The sequence below is a fragment of the Chlorocebus sabaeus genome, chromosome 13 (genome assembly GCF_047675955.1).
Source record: "Chlorocebus sabaeus isolate Y175 chromosome 13, mChlSab1.0.hap1, whole genome shotgun sequence".
Lineage (NCBI taxonomy): Eukaryota > Metazoa > Chordata > Mammalia > Primates > Cercopithecidae > Chlorocebus > Chlorocebus sabaeus.
Window position 1 is genome coordinate 43,166,594 of NC_132916.1, and position 27,325 is coordinate 43,193,918.

The 27,325-nt window shown below is 42.7% G+C and overlaps 1 protein-coding gene across 8 annotated transcripts in view; it reads right to left on the reverse strand.

Moving 5' to 3' along the window:
• Window positions 1-27,325, reverse strand: part of FAM184A (family with sequence similarity 184 member A) — a 137,273-nt gene that overhangs the window by 53,160 nt on the left and 56,788 nt on the right. For 7 of the 8 annotated variants that reach the window (XR_500003.3, XM_008007211.3, XM_008007212.3 and 4 more), the window contains exons 2-5: window positions 8,521-9,375; window positions 7,378-7,513; window positions 4,104-4,285; window positions 1,212-1,409 (exon numbers count right to left, since the gene is read on the reverse strand). Coding sequence is in view for 7 of the 8 variants with exons in the window: in XM_008007211.3 (XP_008005402.3) it covers window positions 1,212-1,409; window positions 4,104-4,285; window positions 7,378-7,513; window positions 8,521-9,375 (1,371 nt within the window). In the remaining variant the exon portion in view is untranslated. Of the gene's footprint in view, window positions 1-1,211; window positions 1,410-4,103; window positions 4,286-7,377; window positions 7,514-8,520; window positions 9,376-13,356; window positions 13,464-27,325 lie in introns of all 8 variants that reach the window. The other variant, XM_073022437.1, reaches the window with a different exon arrangement.

Below are 27,325 nucleotides of genomic sequence, written 5' to 3' on the forward strand. Positions count from 1 at the left end.
ATATGAGAAAGCTCTTTGTAAACTGTAAAGTACCATTCGTGAAATATATAACAACCATCATTACTAAATGCCTACATGATGGTATTTAGATGCCTGGGGTTTGACAGATCTGGAACCTGAGTTCGAGGCTGGAGTCTTGCCGGTTGCATGTGCTTGAGCACATCCCCTCTTCAGTAAAATGAGTACAGAAATCAAACCAATAATGTGTCATAAGAGTTAAATTTTTTAAAAGATGCAAAACAGTACTGTATAGAGTAAGAAGTACTAATAACTTTTATCATCATGTGCTAGAACATGGCTCGGTACTCAACACTTTATCTGACTTAATCCTCAAAGGAACATTTTAAGATGGATCATATCTTCTGTCAGATGAGGAGCCTGAGGCATAGCTTTTGGGGCCCAAAGTAATACAGCTAATAAGCAAAGAGCTCAGTGTAAGGCCAAAGTCTGTCAGATACTTTGCTTTTTCTACTCTGCAATTCTGTCTGTCATATATTACTATTAGCAAGCTGAATACTTAATTGAGGAAGAAACAAACAAAATAAAACATAAATCATTTTCTCAAGGAAGAAAACTAACTACGAGAGAATACGTACTTTCAACTAGTTGAGCTTTCCTGAAGAGCACACCTATTAGATTGTCTCATGAAGAGACAGTTCAAGAACAAAAACAGTGTTTCTATTATGGCTTATATGAAGTAGCAATGTCTCATATCAATTCAATAAGCTATATCCCATATCAAGAACTATCAGGTATGCTACTCTTTGAACCATGACTTCAAGAATGATTACAAGACAGCAGTCATCAAAATGAAGGAAATCAGCCGAGTGCAGTAGCTCACGCTTGTAATTCCAGCACTTTGTGAGGCTGAGGCAGGAGGATCACTTGAGGTCAGGAGTTCGAGACCAGCCTGGCCAACATGGTGAAACCCTGTTTGTACTAAAAATACAAAAATTAGCCAGGTGTACTGGCATGCACCTGTAGTCCCAGTTACTCAGGAGGCTGAGGCAGGAGAGTTGTTTGAACCTGGGAGGCGGAGGTTGCAATGAGCCAAGACTGCGCCACTGCACTGCACTCCAGCCTGAGAGACAGAGCAAGACTCTGTCTCAAAAAAAAAGAAGCAAATCATTGCTCTGCAATATAGGTCACACTGGACTATTACAGAAATCTCATCAATTTACAATGCAATGATAAATTAAATTTTTACTCACCATTTGCAGTTTTTTCTTATCCCTAATTGCATTACTGTGGACAGCTTCAATTGCCATATGGTGCTTCCAAGCTAATTCTTCCAAAGTCTTAGAATGGGCCTCGTTTAATTGAGTCACCTCCTCTTCCAATCTATTTTGCAGGTTTTTAAGTTCCCTTTCATAATATTCTTGCTGAGCTCTCTTTGCTTCACTTACTTTCTAAAATTAAAACAAAGATCAATAACTGGTACCTGCTTTTTTCATTACTGCTATTAGGGTAATTTGAATACCCTATAAATATGGAAGCTTGAATAAACTGAGTGCTGTGGGATCCAGACTACGAAACATGAGAATAAATCATTAGTGTTCTCAGAAAGTGACAGGTGAGCCCACACAAAATCAAAAATTTTAAAGCAAGAGATAAAATAGACTATTATTATATTAGACCAAATGTGAGTTAAAACATCTGCAAGCTTAAGAGTAAAGGACTTCCTTTTATGTCAAAATAGTACACAAAATGGTTTACCAGTTAACCCACTCAAAGGATATCACTCAATATAATTTTGAATGCCAATCAAGTACCTTTTGGGCATTCACAGTTCTAATAATGAAAAAAAGTCAAAAGACTGTGGCAATATAGTTTTATAAGTTCTATGAAAAAGGGATGTTGACACAGGTTTGCATTTTTTTGTCCCCACCAAATCTCATGTTGAAATGTGACCTCCAATGTTGGAAGTGTGACTAGTGGGAGGTGTCTGGATCATGGAGGTGAATCCCATACGAATAGCTTGGTGCTGTCCTTGCAATGATGAGTGAGCTCTCACTCTATGAGTTCACGTGAGATCTGGTTGTTTAAAGGAGGCTGGCACCTCCTTCCTCTTTCTTGCTCCCTCTCTTGTCCTGCGACATGCTGGCTCCGCTTCTCCTTCCACCATGATTGTAAGCTGCCTGAGGCCTCACCAGAAGCAGATGCCAGTACTACATTTCATGCACAGCCTGCAGAACTGCAAGCCAAATATCCCTCTTCTCTTTATGAATTACCCAGTCTCAGGTATTCCCTTACAACAATGCAAAACGAACTAAAGCAGATGTATATCCTGTGTTATGAGAGTATATTAGAAGGGTGCCTAACTTGGATGGGGTGGGAAAGCGTGTGTGTGTGTGTGTGTGTGTGTGTGTGTGTGTGTGTGTCAGAGAGAGAGAGACAGAGACAGAGAGGTATCAGGGAAGGCTTTTCAGAAGAGAAAGCGTCTTAGCTGGTGATGACATTTCTCATTTAACTCTTACAACAAGCCCAGAGGAGATCAATGATAAGAAAATGTCAAGCCTAGGTCTGGTGTCAAAAGCCTACATTCATAACCATTTCTACTGTTGTGCAGCACTGGAAAGATGACAAGTAGCTAACCAGATGGCAAAGTTTAGGGAGACAGAAAGTCAGTGCAGCTAAGCAGTCTGGATAGAACACAGGACACAAGGTGATAAAATGGTGACAGACGGGGCTCAGAAGTAGGCAGGAATAAAATAATGAGAAGGGGTCTTTTACACTAAGAACTCTGAATTTTCTTCTGAAGGAACTGATAAATCACTGAAGTTTAAGTAAATGATATACTTTCTAAAACAATCATCTTGGAAGCAGGCTGGTGAGCCAACTGAAATCAGAGATTGCTGCTAGACAGTTGTCCAGGCAAGCAATTAACACGTGCCTAAACTTCAGATCTATAAATGGGTATGAGCAGGGGAGGATGGAATACAAATATATTAAGGGAGTAGAACCAACAGGACTCTGTAACAGATAAAGGGGTTGAGAAAACAGTAATCAAGAATGACTTTCAGGTTTTTTATTCAGCAACTAGATAGACGGTGGTGCTACTGGTTGAAATAAGGAATAAAAGAAACTTAGTACTTTTGAAAGGAGAAAGTTCTAGGCATGGTAACTTGATGTTTGTGAAAAACATAAATGGAGATATCTAGTGGAAAGGATAAAAGGACTTAAATTCAGAGAAAATGTCTGGTCTGGACCTAAAGATTTAGAAGTTATCCCTGAATAAGTGACAGTTGATGTCACTGGAATGAATGAGTACATAGAATGAGATGAAAATACTGGAAACATCAATGGTAAGGGAACAGATGGAGGAGGGAAGTTCACAAAGAAGATTGTAAGGCCAAGGAGGTAGGAGAAAAATGTGAAATAAGAGATGAGAGATTGTAAATCAGTGGTTAGTAGGTACCATGGTAAGATAAGATCCACCAAGTCCACCAATCAGGATGTCACTGAGGGCTGAGGCAAAAGCAAATTCTGTGGACTGATGGTCAGAGAGGACTGCACCAGGTTAAGGAATTAACGGAAGTAAGTAAAGAGCAAAGAGAATAGACATTTTCAAAATACTTAGACGTTGAGGGAAAGAAAAAGAAGAGGATGTCCAAAAACTCCCACTTGGTATTGTGGGCATCTGAAAAACTGGAAATATATATTCAGCAATTACTCTATAAATGATGTCTCACTTGTTAAACTAGAAATTCAATACGTTGGTATACATTTTCAGAGCTTGAAGCTTGTCATATTTTCAGTTCTACAGAAATTTCCCATGTGTATATGCAGTAATATATTTCATTAATAGAAAACAAACATCATTAACTATAAGTATATACTCCACTGAAAGAAGAGTTTATTCAATTTCTGGCTTGAAATAGGTGGAAATGTCTTAAGTTTTTATATTATATAGATTGTTATCCACATATTTTGAACATACACACAGTATAGGATAGTCTAGCTGTATACCCATTTCCTCAAAATTAGAACCAAAAATAACCACTAAAGTAGGAAATAGCAAGGAATACTCCAAATACTTCAAATCTGAAAAAGAGGAAAACTGAACTCTTTTGGGGGGGAATGGAGTGTCCATTACTTTTTACCTTCTCCAGTTCTAGAATCTGTTGCTTCTGCTCTTCATCCAGACTTTGGGTTTTGCTTTGCAAAAAAGCTCTTTCCTCTTCAAGCTGAGATAATCTCTCATTGGCTCTCGATTTTTCTGATTCTAAATCTTTAATCGTAACTTCTTGGGTCATTTGAGTTGCTTGAAGCATTCCAATATGACCTATCCCCCACAAAAGAAAATCCCTTCAATTTAAAAATCAGTTGTACTATGAGATAAACAGTTTATATTTAATAACACAACTGTACTTTAAGTAAAATAAATGGTCTATATGTACAAATTTTCCTTTTGTTTCTTCACTACATAAAATGGAAATACTTATATGAAAATATTTATTAGCATATTAGAATAAATTAAAATGCCATTTTCACATGATTAATGTTGCTTCCTGCACCTCGCACTGTTTTACTGCTTTTTTTTTTGAAGACTGCAAGCTAAACAGGTTGAAATAGGCTCAACTCCTCGGGGCTTCATAAGAAAGTCTCCTGGGAATAAAAGAAGGAGGGAGAGGATGCACTGACTGATACTGTGGGGTCAAATGAGTGATTTGTTCTTTTCTAATCTCTTTATTTTTAAATTCTAACATAAAGAGGAAAAAATCTGTATGTAGGAAACAAAGATGGCAGATAGCAGTTTGGTTGAAACTGAATTTGTTTCAGGCAAGAGGCCAGATAAAGACCTAAAGTGGAGCCTGTAATCCCAGCTACCTGGGAGGCTGAAGTGGGAGGATTGTTTGAGCCCAGGAGTTCAAGGTTGCAGTGAACTATGACTGCACCTGTAACAGTCACTGCACTATGGCCTGCAACATAGCAAGACCTTGTCTCCAAATAAAAACAACCAACCAACCAAAAACTAAGGTGGTATAAGACACAGATAAAGATAGCAAGGTTATGAAAGAATCTTTTAAATGACAGCAAAAAGCAGGGAATGTGGAGAAAAATCAGGAGAGAGACAGAGAGATGAAGAGTGAGTGAAGAAAAAGGTCTCATAGAAAGGATAGTTTAAGGCAGAGATCCTCAAAGTACCTGGGACCAGCGTCACCTGCATCACCTGAGAACTCTGGTTAAAAATGTGACCCACCCCAGACCTACTGAATCAGAAACTCTGAGGGTGGGGCCCAGCATCTGTAGTTTCACAAACCCTTCAGGTCATTCCAATGTGCACTAAAGGTTATTAAAAACAACCGTTTTAGAGGAAGGAAAATCTGAGATTCACTGATAAGCCAATCAAAATCAAACGAGATCCTCAAAGAACCAGCTCAAACAGCCTTCCTGGGCACACTAAACACTTAGACAAAATATAACTTCAGAACTGACACAAGTCACCCACCTCCTCCAGTAATGGCTGTGAAACAGCATACCAGCCACTCAAGAAATACGCAAGTCAGCTTTAGTATATAAAAATGAACCTTAGTAACAAGCCCTAAGAAATGAACTGCTATAATTTACATATAGTTCAATTAATTTAAATACTTTAAAATGTATATTTTTTCAGTGAGGCCTCATCTTTAAAAAAGTTAGCCCGTGGCATACCTAGAGTCCCAGCTACTGGGGAGGCTAAGGCGAGAGGACTACTTAAGCCAAGGAGTTTGAGGCTGCAGTGAGCTATGATCATGCTACTGCTCTCTAGCCTGAGCAACAGAGCAAGATCCCATCTCTAAAAACTGAACAAATGCTGGCATGGTGGCTCACACCTGAAATCTCAGCACTTTGGGAGGCCAAGGTGGGAGGACTGCTAGAGCCCAGGAGTTTGAGACCACTCTAGGCAACATGGCAAGACCCCGTCTTTACAAAAAATTAAAAAATTAGCCAGCCAAGGTTGCGCATGTCTGTGGTCCCAGCTACTCAGGAAGCTCAAGTGGGAGGATCACTTGAGCCCAGGAGGTCCAGGCTACAGTGGGTTGTTTTCATGCCACTGCACTCCAGCCTAGGTGACAGAACAAGACTTTGTCTCAAAAAAATAAATAAATAAATAAATAAATATATACGTGTGTGTGTGTGTGTGTGTGTGTGTGTATATATATTTTTTTTGGAACGGAGTCTCGCTCTGTCACCCAGGCTGGAGTGCGGTGGTGTGATCTCCGCTCACTGCAAGCTCTGCTGCCTCCCAGGTTCACGCTATTCTCCTGCCTCAGCCTCCCAAGTAGCTGGGACTACAGGTGCCCACCACAACGCCCGGCTAATTTTTTTGTATTTTTAGTAGAGACGCGGTTTCACCATGTTAGCCAGGATGGTCTCGATCTCCTGATCTTGTGATCCGCCAGCCTCGGCCTCCCAAACTGCTGGGATTACAGGTGTGAGCTACCGTGCCCAGACAATAAAATGTATGTGTTTAAAGGACAACACCTCTTGAAAAGTGTGCTTCATTTTTCTTTCTTTCTTTTCTTTCTTTCTTTTTTTTTTTTTGATATAGTCTTGCTCTGTTGCTCAGGCTGAAGTATACTGGCACAATCTCAGCTCACTGCAACCTCTGCCACCATGTTCAAGTTATTCTCATGCCTCAGCCTCCTAAGTAGCTGGAATTACAAGCATGCACCACTATGCCCAGCTAATTTTTGTTATTTTTAGTAGAGATGGGGTTTTGCCATGTTGGCCAGGCTGGTGTCCAACTTCTGGCCGCAAGTGATCTGCCCACCTTGGCCTCCCAAAGCACTGGGATTACAGGTGTAAGCCACCACGCCCAGCCTGTTTTTCTTTCAGTGACTAATTTATTGGTATTTTACCTGCTAACTCTCAAGTTTTCTATAAAAATATATTCCTAAAAATAAAAAAAGTTATTTGTGTATCTTATAAGTAATTAGTAGGATATTGAGTCCTTTAACATATTTACAGTTTAAGTAGTTTTAAAATATTAGAAGAAAAAAAATGCTACCTTAAATTAACATTTAAGTATTGGGGCCGGACATGGTGGCTCATGCCTGTAATCCCAGCACTCTGGGAGGCCGAGGCGGGGGTACTGCCTGAGCTCAGGAGTTCGAGACCAGACTGGGCAACACAGCGAAACTCCATCTCTACTAAAAATACAAAAAAATTAGCCAGGCATGGCAGCGTGTGCCTGTAGTCCCAGCTACTCAAGGCTGAGGCAGGAGACCTGCTTGAACCCAGGAGACAGAGGTTGCAGTGAGCCGAGATTGCGCCACTGCACTCCAGTCCAGGCGACAGAGCAAGACTCTGTCTCAAAAAAAAAAAAAAAAAAAAAAAAGTGTTGTGTTGGTTTTAGCTAAGCATTATATCAAAAACTGTGGTCAGACATACTAGCTTTGAGGACAAGATCGGAAGCTTGCTGTTGTAAACGTTCTCTGGCAGCTGCTAGCTCACTTTCCACTTCTTTGTGCTTGCTTAATAGGGCCATTTCTCCCTCCTTGGCATCATCAAGCTGTTTTTGAAGACCCTAAGAAAGATTAAATAGCCATTATTAAAATGCAGGAAAAATACTAATTCATTTAAATTATAAGGGTCAGTTTTCTCCTATTAGAAGTCATACTAAAGTATATACCAATTTTAAAATCTGTAAGTATTGGTGACTTATAACTTGATATTTTCATAAGCCACATGACCCAATCAGAAAAGGCTATTCTACACTTTCTAATCCATTCTAATGTTGCACAGATATTAAAAACATGGCTACGAAATTTTCTAAGCCAACAAAACAAAACTTGTGGACTTCCAGCATTTTTGCCCCCAGACTTGTGCAATACCCCTATTAAATTCAGGTTTAGAAAGTAACCTGAATTACTTTCTAATTGAGTTGAGGACATGCAACTTTGTGCAGAAGCCCAGCATGTCCAACACATAGTGACCATGTCTACAGAAGTCGAAGAGATTAGAAGGGAATTTGAAGAAAAACTGTGGAACTTTGGACAGCTTCAAGTACAGTTTGAAAAATTTCTCGATCAGTGTCTAAATATCAGCTAGCAGACAAACCATTATTAGAGAAAGGAAAAGAAAAAAATGTATTTAAACTTTAAGCCCAATACTAAAATCCTTTTGTAAATAATTAGCAATATTTTCCCCCAGAAACTGTATTATCTCGCTAAGCTCACTCACCCAGGCTGGTTTTTAACACATGGCCTGACGCGATCCTCCTGCCTGGACCCCCCAAAGTGCTAGGATTACAGGTGTGTACCACTGTGCCCAGTCAATTATTAACAAGGTTTTAAGCTTGTCTTTTTGGGCCCCTAATATCTGAAATTCTGAAATAACAACTACAGGGTAATATAAATTATCCTGTCATTGATTTTTCTCACAGAGAAAAAGCAGGAAAGTTTAAAAAAAAAAAAAAGTCTAAGTGGTGTGAAGCCACTGATTCTAAGTGGGCCAAACTGCTCTCTAGCCTACAACATACATATATTTAAAAGAAAAAAAATCCATGTGTTGAATATAATATTCTTTACTTACCTGAACATTGTTCTCTGCTGTGGCAAGTGCCGTCTGAAGCTTTTGGCATTTGTCAAGAAGACTTCCAGCTTCATCCTGTACCATCTGTAACTCTGTCTTTAATTTTCCTATGGTTTTTCGTAAAATTGCTTCTTGTCCCTGAAATTCTTTTCTAAGATCAGCTTCCTTTTCTTTGCTGGCCTGGAGGCTTTCTGCTGTAAAAAGCTGTGACCTTTTCAAAGTGTCAAGCTCACGCTCGTAAAAGGACTGAGCTTTATTCAACTTGCCTTCATAATCCTCAATTAGTTTCTTCTGTTCAAGTCTTAGCTCCTCAAGCGTTTTGTTTAAGGACTCCACCTCCATTCTGTGTAGTTCCTCTGCCTTCTCCTGCCCTTTATTTACTGAGGCACTGTGATCCTGCTGTGACTTCAATAGCTCTTGTATCTCCCGTCTGTGAGCAGTCCGCAGGTCTTCCAATGCCAATCGTTTGTCTTTTTCAAACTGTACCTGAAGCTGTCCAAAGCTCCGTAATTTTTCTTCAAATTTCCTTCTAATCTCTTCGACTTCTCTAGACATGGTCACTATGCGTTGGACATGCTGGGCTTCTGCACAAAGTTGCATGTCCTCAACTCTGTGCTTATAAGCTTCAAATTCTGTCAAAGCCTGCTGCTTCATTTTTATGTGATCTTCTAATGATGCTTCTAAAACTTGAATCTTTCTTCTAAGGTCTAGTTCCTCTGTTACTTTGCTTTTATACTGCAATATTTTTTCTCTTGTTTCTGCAAGAATTTGTTGAATTTCTTCTTCATGAGCATCTTTGAGGGCTTGAATTGCAGATTCATGCTCATCATTTTTAGTGTTTAAAGCATATATTACCTGCATGGTTTTGAATAAGAAGGGAGAAGAATTGTGAATCCATATTATTTTCTAACTTGAAGTTAATTCTTTCATTTGGATTGACATTTTTCTATGCAACACAATATTGGCCACGGCTAATGTTAAATACAGAAACTTGACGCAATTGTTTTTGTACTCACAGAATTGATTTGCTTAGCAAATTTCTATCAGCACAATCTTAAGATTTGTATTTAAAGACTTTTTAGTTATAATTTTAAAGCATTCAATTTAGGACTGTTTTTTACTACAAATGAAACAGCGAGGAGGAAATGGACAAAGGAGGCAATTGGCCTAAGAGAAAGGAGTTCTCGTATGTCCCAATCTAGCTTACCAGGGACTGTGAAGGGGTGTTCAGGAGAAAAAGTCTCATAGTAAGACTCTGCCCTATGTTGGTGTCCTAGAGATATGAGAGGCTTCATATGAGGAGAAGCCCTAGGCCCTAAGTCTTCCCAAAAGCCTTTTATCTTTGTAAAGGCCTGTTTAAATATTTTAAATTTTAAAATTTCCTTTTCCAATTCCCCTACAGTTTGCTTTTAAAGTTGATCCTCTTCTCTCTTCAAGTTTCTAGTGATCTCTTTATAAAACTCAATTTGTACTTTTTCTCTTCATAATTCAAATGCCATAGTATTTACTCATTGGCTAATTCTCTCTCTGCCTCCAAGCAACCCAATTCCTTAAGCCAGTGTTTTGAGTACAGGTCTTTATTTTCATTTTAGTTTCTAGGTTTCAAAGATTTCACTGAGATATCCCAACCTTAATTTCAAATGACAACATATTCCCTGTACAGTAACACTCTCCTTCCTTCCCTCTGTTCCTTGGATGCCCTCCATTATACCACTGTGGTCACACGGTGAAATATTCATGACTGTTATTTAAGGCTTAGAGATGTGTCCACTTTCTTTCCCCTGAAGCGAAAAGAAGTAAACACTATACAATCAAAAAATCCAGCAGCTAAAAATCAGTGTCTGGAGATTTGCTCATTTTAATGTGATATTACTCTGACTTTAGAAATGAATTCCAGCATCAGACACCAAAAACTGCAGTTATGATGGAAAAGTGTTGCCATTTTTTGTAGAGAAATTATTCATGCAGCCTGAGGCAACTGTGGCAGACTGGCTGGCTCTCCAAATACCACAGTAACTCCAGATCCTACTTGCTAAAGATAGGCTGTCACTCTCTGGGACTGCAGTTCTGCTTGCAGAAGAAACAAGAAGCCTGCCTCACCACAGGGGCATTGCTTTCTCCACACAGGGCTTTGTCTTCCAGATCCAGTGGCCCTGTCCATATACTCGCTTGCTCTGCCATCATACCGAAGGCAAAAAGATTGAGAGATGGCAGGAACCCATCTGTCTTGCCATGCTATCCCTTTTTGCAAAGTGTACAGGAAAAAATGTGAACAGGAGTACCTATTCACATTCTGTTTTTTAAAAAACTCTAATTTCAAATTCCAAATTATGTCCCCAATAAGTTAACACAGATCCCAAGGAGGAGTCCTTCATTTACACATTTACACGTAAAGGTAGCCTATAAGCCAAGAAAGCTTCCTATTCCCATCCCCTTGGGTTATATCCACCCACCAAGTCAAATGGTCATAAAAGACTGAAAGGATCTCTGATATAACAAGGGTACCAAAAATAAAATTCTAAGCCCCCCAACCGATTAAATGGACCCACCTCTTAGCCAAGTAGACCCCAAAGAAAACTGAAAAACTAGTTTAGGCCATGACTGAAAGGGAGGGGTCAGACAAGCCTCATTATGGATTGGACATGCTGGGCTTTTCTGCACTCTACACTTCGGAGTTTAGACACAACTGACTGATGTTAACATTAAAACAGAGATCATAAGACTGACAAAACAGACTCTTCATAGCAATAAAATACCAAATTCCAAACAACATCATGTGATGCTATATGAAGAGTTACGTTAGAGTTTGGTATTTTATTGCAGGCCCTGAAGAAAATCAAAGTATTTTCCCCTAAAATTTTTTTGTTTGACATTCCATATTCTGAAATGGCCCTGTAAAGCTGCCTCCTGTAAACTAAATTTGCGTTCTATAGGGAATCTCCTTCCCATACTAGGTCTTCTCCAGAGAGCATGACACCTTTTAAGGTCTGATAAGAGACATTTACCACTTATTCCCTCTGAGGCCTGTTACCTAGAGGTTTCATCTACATGACAAGAACTTTGGCTTCCACAACCCCCTTATCTAACTAAACTCAAGCATTTCTTTATGTTGAATTCAACTCTTTAGTCAGGGCTTACCTCTTTCAACAAATTGCCAATCAGGAAATCTTTGAATCCACCTATGACCTAAAATCTCTCTCACGCCCACCTAGAGATGTCCCACTTTCCAGGCTGAACATTATATATACTGATTCATGTCTTTGCCTGTAACTTCTGTCTCCCTACAATGTATAAAACCAAGTTGTAACCTTGGGCACATGTTCTCAAGACTCCCTGAGGCTGTGTCACAGACCATGGTCCTTAAGTTTGGCAAAATAAACCACTAAATTGATTGAGATCTGTCTCACATACTTTTTGGTTTACATAAGAAATATATATTTGTTCTCTGCCCCCAGTTCCTGACTGTTAGGCAGGGACCCAGACCCGACATGGCGGCGCCACTCGGCGTAGCAGGCCCTTTGTTCGAGCAGGCCCTTTGTTTCGAGACTTCCCTCCCTCTTTGAACACACCCTCAGACTTACCTACATCAGAGGTTCCAGCTGGGCAGTCACACTCCCCCATGACCTGCAGCTCACTTGCATTCCACAAGTTCGTAAACAGCAGTTTCGGTTGACAGTTTCCAAAGACCCCTTCCTCATGACCCTTACTCAACTCCTGCCCTAGTAGTTTCAAGACCCCCCAGGCTCTGTTTGCACAACCAGCTTCCCTACCTCTCAGGCTATAAGAAGCCCCTACCCTCCTCCCTCAGCACGACTTCCTCGGCCCACGCCTTTGGACCGAGGAACCTCGCCCGCAAGCCCTAATAAAAGGCTATTCTCACTGCCATTTGCCTTGTGTCTTCGTTCCCGGTTCGGCTCCAGCCTCAGTTTACCCTTACATTTGGTGCCGAAACCCGGGAGGAGACCCCCCCGCCCCCCTGGACCCCTGCCAGGTCGGGCAGGCTCTCCTCTCCCCGAGCCAGGACCTCCTTTCCGAGCCGGGAGCTGTTTCACCAAATCCAAGACTCAATTCGATCACTGCTGGGTAAATTTCCCCCCATCCTGAAGGCTCCCTCCGGGAGTCCCTGTCCAAAACACGTGGCCGCGTCAGGGGCTCTCTCCGGTTAGCTGTGACCTCGGCACCGGGGACTAGGAGACGTCCAACCTTCCTGGAAGCCACTGTACCCCGCACTCCGCGTGGCAGCGAGAGGACACTCCCATTGCCTCCGGACTGCCCGCCTTGAGACCATGGGAACTACCCAGTCCAAACCAAACTGAAAATCCCCTCTGAGGTGCCTCTTGGCTAATTTCCAGACTTTAAGTCTCAGCCAAGACCTAAAACAAAAGCGGCTCATTTTCTTCTGCACAGTGGCGTGACCACAGTATAAATTAGATAATCAGTCTCAGTAGCCTGCAGAAGGCACTCTGGACTTTAACATTCTCGCAGATCTGACCAACTTCTGTAAGAGACTAGGCAAATGGTCCGAGATACCCTATGTTCAGGCCTTCTAGGACTTGCGTTCTTGCCCAGACCTCTGTGCCCGATGTTCATTGGCCCAGGTCCTGCTCGCGAAATCTGCTCCCTCAACCAAGGAGAAGGACAACTCTTCCTCCTTCTCTGAGCCTCCTGACGCTCTTTCCCTGCCTCCTCTTCGGTCCTCCACTCAACCCCCTCCTTATGCTAATGCCTCGTTGTCCCCATCCTCATTGGCGCCACCCCTTCCCTCTACCCCTTCTGTGTCCCCACCAAACCTGACAGATCCTGCCTCTCCCACCTCCACCTCCTCCCCTTCCTCACCTGTCTCAGCCCATACTCGGTCCAGGACCAACCTCCTGTGTCCCTTACAAGAGGTGGCAGGTGCCAAAGGAGTAGTCCGGGTCCATGTGCTGTTTTCACTGGCAGACCTGTGAAGATTGAAGAGCGTGTAGGCTCTTTCTCGGCCAACCCCACTCAGTATTTCAAAAAGTTCAGATACCTGTGCCAGGTGTATGACCTCACCTGGCATGATCCCCATGTCGTTATGACCTCGACCCTGTCCCCTGAGGAACGGGAGCATATCCTAGTGGCAGCCAGGCAGCACGCTGACCAGGTTCATTTAACTGACCATGCCATGCCAGTCAGCACCGAGGCAGTGCCCTCAGCCGAGCCCAACTAGGACTAGCAGGTTGGTCAGGCAGGCCGCCGCCACCGAGATATGATGGTCCAGTGCCTTCTTGCTGGCATGCAGGCAGCCTCTAACAAATCAGTCAACTTTAACAAACTAAAAGAGGTAGTCCAAGGTGCAGATGAAAATCCAGCCGTTTTTCTTAACCGGCTGACTGAGGCCCTTTTCAGTACACCCGCCTTGACCCTGCCTCCCCTGCAGGAGGAACCGTCTTGGCCTCATATTTCATTTCTCAGTCAGCCCCTGATATCCAAAAAAAAATTTTAAAAGGCGGAAGACGGCCCTCAAACTCCCATCCAGGATTTAGTCAAACTGGCCTGCAAGGTCTACAACTCCAGGGAGGAAGCAGCTGAGGCCCAACGACAGGCCAGGCTAAAACAGAAGGTACAACTCCAAACCCAGGCCTTGGTAGCAGCCCTGGGGCCGGCCAGCTTCAGGAGCTCCCAGAAAGGAGGTACTACCCGAGCGCCACCTGGTGCCTGCTTCAAGTGCGGCAACGACGGCCACTGAGCCAAGCAGTGCCCCAACTCAAAGGAGCCTTCCTTTAGTGGCCCCAGCCACCCCTTCACTGTCACGGTCATGGGAATTGATGGCACTCCCTCCACCTACCGCCAGACTCCTCCTCTGTCTTGCTGCTTGGATGGCTCCCTCTTCTCACACTCATTTCTTATCATTCCTTCATGCCCAGTCCCCTTGTTAGGACGAGATCTCCTCTCCAAGCTAGGGCCTCAGTTTATTTCCGGCTCAACCACTCCCCACACCCGCGTTCCTCTTCCCCCTCCTCTCACCTGATGAACCCCGCCAGGCTGACTTCCCACTCATGTTTCCAGTCCCCATTAACCCTAAGGTGTAGGACGCCTCCACCCCAATCATTGCCTAGCACCACACTCCGGTCTGCATCCGGCTAAAAGACCCTTCCAAGTTCCCCTCTAGACCCCAGTTCCCTATCTCCCTTGAACACTGACAGGGACTAAAACCCATCATTATATGCCTGCTCCGGCAGCACATTCTAGTTCCCGCCAACTCACCATGCAATACTCCTATCCTGCCTGTACCGAAAAGCTCTGGGGCCTATCGTCTCATCAATGAGGCAGTAGTCCCTACCTTTCCAGTTGTTCCTAATCCATATACACTCCTCTCACACGTTCCCCCTGACACCATCCATTTCACTGTCCTTGACCTGAAGGATGCCTTCTTTACCATCCCTCTACACCCAGACTGCCACTTTCTGTTTGCTTTTACATTGGAAGATCCAGACACTCATATTTCTTCCCAGCTGACTTGGACTGTTTTGCCTCAAAGTTCCGGGATAGCCCCCATTTTTTCGGACAGGCACTGGCACAGGATGTTGTCCTCTGTCCCCTGACCCACAGCACACTATTGCAGTATGTCGATGACTTATTACTATGTAGTCCTTCCTAGGAGTGCTCCCTTGCAGACACTGCTACACTTTTAAATTTTCTAGGCAACCGAGGTTATGGGGTTACCCCGGCTAAGGCTCAACTTTGCAGCCCTTCTGTCACCTACCTAGGTATACTCCTCACACCCACTACAAAAAGCCTCACAGCAGATAGAAAAAGCCTCATTGAAACTCTCCAGCCTCCTGAGGATGCGGAAGAGATCTTGTCCTTCCTAGGACTGGTGGGCACAGTGAGTCTTATCCTGTGGCCCGACTCAGGATCTTTAAGGCCTACATCAAGGTTGTAAGCAGCCTCGTCAGCCTGGTCTCTGACATCAGACAACAGGAGGAAGCCATCTCAGCTCTAGCCCAGGCAGCAAGCCCCAGGACAGCAGCAACTCTTTTTCCTGGCTAAACCTTAGTCAGGGAAGGGGCTCAAGTGGTACACATGGCCGAGGTACACAACATCTCTCATTGTTTCTTGTGTGCAGCCTTGAATAAGCCCCGACTGGTTGCAGTACCCTTACCCAGCCCTTTTAACTCCTCTAACCTAACCCCCTCCTTTCCCCTTCCTGGCCAAACACTACATCAATGAGTCAGGACTAGTAGAAACCAATCTCCTCACGCTAGAAAAGATTCAGGAACGACTCCACCAGAAAAACCTCAGATCAAGGCCCTCACTTAGGTGTGGCAGTCATCTGTGGCCGGTTAAGTCCTACCCTTTCTAAGCCCCTTACTAATCATTGGCTTCTTGCTACTCATAGCTCCCTGTGTCCTCTGCTTCATCCAGGACCGTGTGAAAGAAGTCTCCCAGGTCACTTTCAATCAGATGCTGCTCCACCCCTATACCCGAGTTCCGACCTCCAAAGAACCCCACGACGACCCATACCAGCAGGAAGCAGCCAGATGAACACGTCGCCCCATTTTCTTATTAGAAAGAGGTCGGAATGTTAGGCAGGGACCCAGACCCGACATGGCGGCGCCACTCGGCGTAGCAGGCCCTTTGTTCGAGCAGGCCCTTTGTTTTGAGACTTCCCTCCCTCTTTGAACACACCCTCAGACTTACATACATCAGAGGTTCCAGCTGGGCAGTCACACTCCCCCATGACCTGCAGCTCACTTGCATTCCACAAGTTCGTAAACAGCAGTTTCGGTTGACAGTTTCCAAAGACCCCTTCCTCATGACCCTTACTCAACTCCTGCCCTAGTAGTTTCAAGACCCCCCAGGCTCTGTTTGCACAACCAGCTTCCCTACCTCTCAGGCTATAAGAAGCCCCTACCCTCCTCCCTCAGCGCGACTTCCTCGGCCCACGCCTTTGGACCAAGGAACCTTGCCTGCAAGCCCTAATAAAAGGCTATTCTCACTGCCATTTGCCTTGTGTCTTCGTTCCCGGTTCAGCTCCAGCCTCAGTTTACCCTTACACTGACATAGGGCTCCTAAGACTTTTGTAATTTCCTGTGCAATAGGATCATGAGACACCGCGAAATATAGCTGGGACCCCACCTCTCCTTTTAGGGACCTGCAAACCCCCAAACATGGAAATAAAGGAAAATCCCAAAGTTCCTTTAAGAAAAATTCCAGGAGGACGGTTCCAAGATAGCCGAATAGTAACAGCTCCAGTCTATAGCTCTGAGCGTGAGCGATGCAGAAGACGGGTGATTTCTGCATTTCCAACTGAGGTACCGGGTTCATCTCACTGGGGCGTGTCAGACAGTGGGTGCAGGACAGTGGGTGCAGCCCACCAAGCGAGAGCCGAAGCAGGGCGGGCATCACCTCACCCGGGAAGTGCAAGGGGTCAGGGAATTCCCTTTCCTAGCCAAGGGAAGCTGTGACAGACGGCACCTGGAAAATTGGGTCACTCCCACCCTAATACTGCGCTTTTCCAATGGTCTTAGCAAACAGCACACCAGGAGATTATATCCCATGCCTGGCTCAGAGGGTCCCACGCCCACAGAGCCTCACTCATTGCTAGCACAGCAGTCTGAGATCAAACTGCAAGGCGGCAGGGAGGCTGAGGGAGGGGTGCCCACTATTGCTGAGGCTTGAGTAGGCAAAAAAAGCAACTGAGAAGCTCGAACTGGGTGGAGCCCACCACAGCTCAAGGAGGCCTGCCTCCCTCTGTAGACTCCTCCTCTGGGAGCAGAGCATAGCCAAACAAAAGGCAGCAGAAACCTCTGCAGACATAAATGTCCCTGTCTGATGGCTTTGAAGAAAGCAGTGGTTCTCCCAGCATGGAGTCTGAGATCTGAGAACAGACAGACTGCCTCCCCAAGTGGGTCCCTGACCCCTGAGTAGCCTAACTGGGAGGCACCTCCGAGTAGGGGCAGACTGACACCTCACAGGGCTCGGTACCCCTCTGAGACGAAGCTTCCAGAGGAACAATCAGGCAGGAATATTTGCTGTTCAGCAATATTCACTGTTCTGCAGCCTCTGCTGCTGATACCCAGCCAAACAGGGTCTGGAGTAGACCTCTAGCAAACTCCAACAGACCTGCAGCTGAGGGTCCTGAATGTTTGAAGGAAAGCTAACAAACAGAAAGGACATCCACACCAAAACCCCATCTGTACGTCACCATCATCAAAGACCAAAGGTAGATAAAACCACAAAGATGGGGAAAAGACAGAGCAGAAAAGCTGAAAATTCTAAAAATTAGAGCACCTCTCCCCCTCCAAAGGAAAGCACTCCTCGCCAGCAATGGAACAAAGCTGGATGGAGAATGACTTTGACGAGTTGAGAGAAGAAGGCTTCAGACGATCAAACTTCTCCGAGCTAAAGGAGGAAGTTCGAACCCATTGCAAAGAAGCTAAAAACCTTGAAAAAAGATTAGATGAATGGCTAAATAGAATAACCAGTGTAGAGATGTCCTTAAATGACCTGATGGAGCTGAGAACCACGGCACGAGAACTACATGATGAATGCACAAGCTTCAGTAGCCGATCTGATCAACTGGAAGAAAGGGAATCAGTGACTGAAGATCAAATGAATGAAATGAAGTGAGAAGAGAAGTTTCGAGAAAAAAAGAGTAAAAAGAAATGAACAAAGCCTCCAAGAAATATGGGACTATGTGAAAAGAACAAATCTACGTCTGATTGGTGTACCTGAAAGTGATGGGGAGAATGAAACCAAGTTGGAAAACACTTTGCAGGATGTTATCCAGGAGAACTTCCCCAACCTAGTAAGGCAGGCCAACATTCAAATTCAAGAAATACAGAGAACACCACAAAGATACTCCTCGAGAAGAGCAACTCCAAGACACATCAGATTCACCAAAGTGGAAATGAAGGAAAAAATGTTAAGGGCAGCCAGAGAGAAAGGTCAGGTTATCCACAAAGGGAAGCCCATCAGACTAACAGCAGATCTCTTGGCAGAAACTCTACAAGTCAGAAGAGAGTTGGGGCCAATATTCAACTTAAAGAAAAGAATTTTCAACCCAGAATTTCATATCCAGCCAAACTAAGCTTCATAAGTGAAGGAGAAATAAAAGCCTTTACAGACAAGCAAATGCTGAGAGATTTTGTCACCACCAGGCCTGCCCTACAAGAGCTCCTAAAGGAAGCACTAAACATGGAAAGGAACAACCAGTACCAGCCATTGCAAAAACATGCCAAAATGTAAAGACCATTGCTGTTAGGAAGAAACTGCATCAACTAACGAGCAAAATAACCAGCTAACATCACAATGGCAGGATCAAATACACACATAACAATAACCTTAAACATAAATAGGCTAAATGCTCCAATCAAAAGACACAGACTGGCAAATTGGATAAAGAGTCAACACCCATCAGTCTGCTGTATTCAGGAGACCCATCTCACATGCAGAGACATACATAGGCTCAAAATAAAGGGATGGAGGAAGATCTACCAAGCAAATAGAGAACAAAAAAAAGCAGGGGTTGTAATACTAGTCTCTAATAAAATAGACTTTAAACCATCAAAGATCAAGAGACAAAGAAGGCCATTACATAATGGTAAAGGGATCAATTCATCAAGAAGAGCTAACTATCCTAAATATATATGCACCCAATACAGAAGCATCCAGATTCATAAAGCAAGTCCTTAGAGACTTACAAAGAGACTTAGAATCTCACATAATAATATGTGGGGAAAAGAAAGAGAGATCAGCCTGTTACTGTGTCTATATAGAAAGAAGTAGATATAAGAGACTCCATTTTGTTCTTTGTTCTGTATTTGAGATACTGTTCATCTGTGACCCTACCCCCAACCTTGTCCTTGCAAGAGACATGTGCTGCGGTGACTCAAGGTTGAATGGATTTGGGGTTGTGCAGGATGTGTCTTTGTTAAACAAATGTCTGAAGGCAGCTTGCTGGTTAAAAGTCATCACCATTCTCTTTATTTCAACTACCCAAGGACACGTACACGGCCAAAGGTCGCAGGGACCTCTGCCTAGGAAAGCTAGGTGTGTCTAAGGTTTCTCCCCATGTGATAGACTGAAACAATGCTACTAAAAGGTTTATGGAGATGTCTGCATATGCATCTCAAGGCACAACATTTTCCTTTAAACTTATTCATGTCACAGAGATTTTTGTTCATATGTCTTACTGCCGATTTCCTCTTTTTTCTTTGATCCTATTGTCCTGCCACTCCCCTGTCTTTAAGATGGTAAAGATAATTATCAATAAATACTAAGGGAACTGAGAGACCGGTGCCGGCGTGGGTCCTCTGTAAGCTGAGCGCCGGTCCCCTGGGCCCCCGCTTTTCTCTATACTTTGTCTCTGTGTCTTATTTCTTTTCTCAAGTCTCTCGTTCCACCTTACGAGAAACACCCACAGGTGTGGAGGGGCAGGCCACCCCTTCATCTGGTGCCCAACATGGAAGCTTTTCTCTAAGGTGAAGGTACGCTGGAGCGTGGTCATTGAGGACAAGTCGACGAGAGACTCCCGAGTACGTCTACAGTCAGCCTTGCGGTAAGCTTGTGCGCTCGGAAGAACCTAGGGTAACAATGGGGCAAACTAAGAGTAAATATGCCTCTTATCGCAGCTTTATTAAAATTCTCTTAAAGAGAGGGGGAGTTAAAGTCTCTACCAAAAATCTAATTACGCTATTTCAAACAATAGAGCAGTTTTGTCCATGGTTTCCAGAACAGGGAACTTTAGATCTAAAAGACTGGGAAAAAATTGGCAAAGAATTAAAACAAGCAAGTAGGGAAGGTAAAAACATTCCGCTTACAGTATGGAATGATTGGGTCATTATTAAAGTAGCTTTAGAACCATTTCAAACAGAAGAAGATAGCGTTCCAATTTCTGATGTCCCTAAAAGCTGTGCAGTAGATTGTGAAAAAGAGGCAGGGATAGAATCCTGGAAAGGAAAGGAAAGTTCACACTGTGAATGTGTATCAGAGCCGGTAATGGCTCGGTCAACGCAAAATGTTGACAATAATCAATTACAGGAGGTAATATATCCTGAAACGTTAAAATTAGAGGAAAAAGATCCAGAATTAGCAAAGCCATCAGAGTCTAAACCACGATGGCCAACTCCTCTTCCAGCAGCTCAGATGCCTGTAACTTTACAACCTCAAATGCAGGTTAAACAAGTACTAACTCCAAAAGAAGATCAAATAGGAAAAGATAGAGTCTCTGTCATGGCAATGCCAATCCAAATGCAGTGTCCACAATATCAGCCGGTAGAAAATAAGACCCAGCCGCCAGTAGCCTATCAATACTGGCCGCCAGCTGAACTGCAGTATCGGCAGCCCCCAGAAAATCAGTATGGACAGCCAGGAACATTTCCAGTGCCACAGGGCAGGGTGCCATATCCTCAGCCGCCCACCATGAGACTTAATCCTACAGCACCGCCTAGTACACAGGGTAGTACGTTACATAAAATTATTGATGAGGCAAGAAAACAAGGAGATATTGAGGCGTGGCAATTCCCAGTAATATTAGAAGCAAGACCACCTGGAGAAGGAGCCCTAGAGGGAGAGCTTCCCGTAGCTGAAGCCAGATATAAGTCTTTTTCTATAAAAATACTAAAAGAAATGAAAGAGGGAGTAAAACAGTATGGACCCAACTCTCCTTACATGAGAACATTATTAGATTCCATTGCTCATGGACATAGACTCATTCCTTATGATTGGGAGATTCTGGCAAAATCCTCACTCTCACCCTCTCAATTTTTACAATTTAAGACTTGGTGGATTGATGGGACACAAGTACAGGTCCGAAAAAATAGGACTGCCAATCCTCCAATTGACATAGATGCAGATCAACTATTAGGAATAGGTCAAAATTGGAGCACTGTTGACCAACAAGTAATAATGCCAAATGAGGCCATTGAGCAAATCAGGGCTATCTGCCTTAGGGCCTGGGAGAAAATCCAAGACCCAGGAACCGCCTGCCCCTCCTTTAATACAATAAGACAAGGCTCTAAAGAGCCCTACCCTGATTTTGTAGCAAGACTTCAAGATGCTGCTCAAAAGTCAATTACTGATGAAAATGCCCGTAAGGTCATAGTGGAGTTGATGGCATATGAAAACGCCAATCCTGATTGTCAATCAGCCATTAAGCCACTAAAAGGAAGGGTTCCCGCAGGATCAGATGTAATCTCAGAGTACGTTAAAGCCTGCGATGGAATTGGAGGAGCTATGCATAAAGCTATGCTCATGGCTCAAGCAATCACAGGAGTTGCTTTAGGAGGACAGGTTAGAACATTTGGGGGAAGATGTTATAATTGTGGTCAAATTGGTCATCTAAAAAAGAATTGCCTAGTCTCAAATAAACAAAATGTAACTACTCAAGCTACTACAAGAACAGATAAAGAGCCACCTGGCCTATGTCCAAGATGTAAAAAGGGAAAACATTGGGGTGATCAATGTCGTTCTAAATTTGATAAAAATGGGCAACCACTGTCGGGAAACGAGAGGAGGGGCCAGCCTCAGGCCCCGCAACAAACAGGGGCATTCAAAATTCAGCCCTTTGTTCCTCAGGGTTTTCAAGAACAACAACCCCCACTGCCACAAGTGTCTCAGGGAATAAGCCAATTATCACAATACAGCAATTATCCCCCGTCACAAGCGGCAGTGCAGCAGTAGATTTATGCACTGTACAAGCAGTCTCTCTGCTTCCAGGGGAGCCTCCTCGAAAAATCCCCACAGGGGTATATGGCCCATTGCCTGAGGGGACTGTAAGACTGATCTTAGGAAGATCAAGTTTAAATCTAAAAGGAGTTCAAATTCATACTGGTGTGGTTGATTCAGACTATAAAGGCGAAATTCAATTGGTTATTAGTTCCTCTATTCCTTGGAGTGCCAGTCCAGGAGACAGGATTGCTCAATTATTACTCCTACCTTATATTAAAGTTGGAAACAGTGAGATAAAAAGAACAGGAGGGTTTGGAAGCACTGATCCGACAGGAAAGGCTGCATATTGGGCAAGTCTGGTCTCTGAGAGCAGACCTGTGTGTAAGGCCATTATTCAAGGAAAACAGTTTGAAGGGTTGGTGGACACTGGAGCAGATATCTCTATCATTGCTTTAAATCAGTGGCCAAAAAATTGGCCTAAACAAAAGGCTGTTACAAAACTTGTCGGCGTAGGCACAGCTTCAGAAGTGTATGAAAGTACAATGATTTTACATTGTTTAGGACCAGATAATCAAGAAAGTACTGTTCAGCCAATGATTACTTCAATTCCTGTTAATCTATGGGGTCGAGATTTATTACAGCAATGGGGTGCGGAAATCATTATGCCCGCTCCATTATACAGCCCCACGAGTCAAAAAATTATGACTAAGATGGGATATATACCAGGAAAGGGGTTAGGAAAAAATGAAAATGGCATTAAAGTCCCAATTAAGACTAAGAAAAATCAAGAAAGAAAAGGAATAGGGTATCCTTTTTAGGGGCGGCCACTATAGCGCCTCCTAAACCCATTCCATTAACTTGGAAAACAGAAAAACCGGTATGGGTAAATCAGTGGCCGCTACCGAAGCAAAAACTGGAGGCTTTACATTCATTAGCAAAGGAACAATTAGAAAAGGGACACATTGAGCCTTCATTCTCACCCTGGAATTCTCCTGTATTTGTAATTCAGAAAAAATCAGGCAAGTGGCGTATGTTAATGGACTTAAGAGCCGTAAATGCTGTAATTCAACCCATGGGGCCTCTTCAACCCGGATTGCCCTCTCCGGCCATGATCCCAAAAGACTGGCCTTTAATTATAATTGATCTTAAGGACTGCTTTTTTACCATTCCTCTGGCAGAGCAAGATTGTGAAAAATTTGCCTTTACTATACCAGCCATAAATAATAAAGAACCAGCCACCAGATTTCAGTGGAAAGTACTACCTCAGGGAATGCTTAATAGTCCAACTATTTGTCAAACTTTCGTGGGTCAAGTCCTTCAACCAGTTAGAGAAAAATTTTCAGATTGTTATATCATTCACTATATTGATGATATTTTATGTGCTGCAGAAACAAGAGAAAAATTAATTGACTGTTACACATTTCTGCAAGCAGAGGTTGCCAACGCAGGACTAACAATAGCATCTGATAAGATCCAAACCTCTGCTCCTTTTCATTATTTAGGGATGCAGATAGAAAATAGAAAAATTAAGCCACAAAAAATAGAAATAAGAAAAGATACATTAAAAACATTAAATGACTTTCAAAAATTGTTAGGCGATATTAATTGGATTCGGCCAACTCTAGGCATTCCTACTTATGCCATGTCAAATTTGTTCTCTATCCTAAGAGGAGATCCAGACTTAAATAGTAAAAGAATATTAACCCCAGAGGCAACAAAAGAAATTAAATTAGTGGAAGAAAAAATTCAGTCAGCGCAAATAAGTAGAATAGATCCTTTAGCCCCACTCCAACTTTTAATTTTTGCTGCTACACATTCTCCAACAGGCATCATTATTCAAAATACTGATCTTGTGGAGTGGTCATTTCTTCCTCACAGTACAATTAAGACTTTTACATTGTACTTGGACCAACTAGCTACATTAATTGGTCAGGCAAGATTACGAATAATAAAATTATGTGGTAATGACCCAGACAAAATAGTTGTTCCCTTAACCAAGGAACAAGTTAAACAAGCCTTTATCAATTCTGGTGCATGGCAGATTGGCCTTGCTGATTTTGTGGGAGTTATTGATAATCACTACCCAAAAACAAAAATCTTCCAGTTTTTAAAATTGACTACTTGGATTTTACCTAAAATTACCAGACATGAGCCTTTAGAAAATGCTCTGACAGTATTTACTGATGGTTCCAGCAATGGAAAAGCAGCTTACACAGGACCAAAAGAGCGAGTAATCAAAACTCAGTATCAATCAGCTCAAAGGGCAGAGTTGGTTGCAGTCATTACAGTGTTACAAGATTTTAATCAACCTGTTAATATTATATCAGATTCTGCATATGTAGTACAGGCTACAAAGGATGTTGAGACAACTCTAATTAAATATAGCATGGATGATCAGTTAAACCAGTTGTTCAATTTATTACAACAAACTGTAAGAAAAAGGAATTTCCCATTTTATATCACTCATATTCGAGCACACACTAATTTACCAGGACCTTTAACTATAGCAAATGAACAAGCTGACTTACTGGTATCCTCTGCATTCTTAAAAGCACAAGAACTTCATGCTTTAACTCATGTAAATGCAGCAGGGTTAAAAAACAAATTTGATGTCACATGGAAACAGGCAAAAGATATTGTACAACACTGTACTCAGTGTCAAGTACTACACCTGCCCACTCAAGAGGCAGGAGTTAATCCCAGAGGTCTGTGTCCTAATGCATTATGGCAAATGGATGTTACCCATGTACCTTCATTTGGAAAATTATCATACGTTCATGTAACAGTTGATACTTATTCACATTTCATATGGGCAACATGTCAGACAGGAGAAAGTACTTCCCATGTTAAAAAACATTTATTATCTTGTTTTGCTGTAATGGGAGTTCCAGAAAAAATTAAAACTGACAATGGACCAGGTTATTGTAGTAAAGCTTTCCAAAAATTCTTAAATCAGTGGAATATTACACATACAACAGGAATTCCTTATAATTCCCAAGGACAGGCCATAGTTGAAAGAACTAATAGAACACTCAAAACTCAGTTAATTAAACAAAAAAAAGGGGGAGACAGTAAGGAGTGTACCACTCCTCAGATGCAGCTTAATCTAGCACTCTATACTTTAAATTTTTTAAACATTTATGGAAATCAGACTACTACTTCTGCAGAACAACATCTTACTGGTAAAAAGAACAGTCCACATGAAGGAAAACTGATTTGGTGGAAAGACAACAAAAATAAGACGTGGGAAATAGGGAAGGTGATAACCTGGGGAAGAGGTTTTGCTTGTGTTTCACCAGGAGAAAATCAGCTTCCTGTTTGGATACCCACTAAACATTTGAAGTTCTACAATGAACCCATCGGAGATGCAAAGAAAAGCACCTCCACGGAGACGGAAACACCGCAATCGAGCACCATTGACTCGCATGATGAACCAAGTGATGATATCAGAAGAACAGATGAAGTCACCACGCACCAAGAAGGCGGAGCTGCTGACCTGGGCACAGTTAAAGAAGCTGACACCATTAGCTGGAAAAAGCCTAGCTAGCACAAAGGTGACACAAACCCCAGAAAAAATGCTGCTTACAGCTTTAATGATTGTATCAACGGTGGTAAGTCTCCCCATGCCTGCAGGAGCAGCTGCAACTAATTATACCTATTGGGCCTATGTGCCTTTCCCACCCTTAATTCGGGCAGTCACATGGATGGATAATCCTATTGAAGTATATGTTAATAATAGTGTGTGGGTACTTGGTCCCACAGATGATCGTTGCCCTGCCAAACCGGAGGAAGAAGGAATGATGATAAATATTTCCATTGGGTATCGTTATCCTCCTATTTGCCTAGGGAGAGCACCAGGATGTTTAATGCCTGCTATTCAAAATTGGTTGGTAGAAGTACCTACTGTCAGTCCCACCAGTAGATTTACTTATCACATGGTAAGCGGAATGTCACTCAAACCACAGGTAAACTATTTACAAGACTTCTCTTATCAAAAATCATTAAAATTTAGGCCAAAAGGGAAACCTTGCCCCAAGGAGATTTCCAGAGAATCAAAAGATTTAGTTTGGGAAGAATGTGTGGCAGATAGTGCGGTAATATTACAAAACAATTCATTTGGAACTGTTATAGATTGGGCACCTAGAGGTCAATTCTACCACAATTGCACAGGACAAAATCAATTCTGTCCCAGTGCACTGGTGAGTCCAACTGTTGATAGTGACTTAACGGAAAATTTAGACAAACAGAAGCACAAAAAATTACAGTCTTTCTACCCTTGGATATGGGGAGAAAAAGGAATCTCTACTCCAAGACCAAAAATGATAAGTCCTGTTTTTGGTCCTGAACATCCAGAATTATGGAGGCTTACTGTGGCTTCATACCGCCTTAGAATTTGGTCTGGAAATCAAACTATAGAAACGAGATTATAAGCCATTTTACTCTATCAACCTAAATTCCAGTCTAACAGTTCCTTTACAAAGTTGTGTAAAGCCCCCTTATATGTTAGTCATAGGAAATATAGTTATTAAACCAGACTCCCAAACTATAACTTGTGAAAATTGCAGATTGTTTACTTGCATTGATTCGACTTTTGATTGGCAGCACCGTATTCTACTGGTGAGAGCAAGAGAAGGCGTGTGGATCCCTGTGTCCATGGACCGACCATGGGAGGCCTCACCATCTATCCATATTTTGACTGAAGTATTAAAAGGCATTTTAAATAGATCCAAAAGATTCATTTTTACTTTAATTGCAGTGATTATGGGATTAATTGCAGTCACAGCTACAGCCACTGTGGCAGGAGTTGCATTGCACTCTTCTGTTCAGACAGTAAGTTTTGTTGACAATTGGCAAAAGAATTCCACAAGGTTGTGGAATTCACAATCTGGCATTGATCAAAAATTGGCAAATCAAATTAATGATCTTAGACAAACTGTCATTTGGATGGGAGATAGACTCATGAGCTTGGAACATCGTTTCCAGTTACAGTGTGACTGGAATGCGTCAGATTTTTGTATTACACCCCAAGTTTATAATGAGTCTAAACATCACTGGGACATGGTTAGACGCCATCTTCAGGGAAGAGAAGATAATCTCACTTTAGACATTTCTAAATTAAAAGAACAAATTTTTGAAGCCTCTCAAAGTCACTTAAATCTTGTGC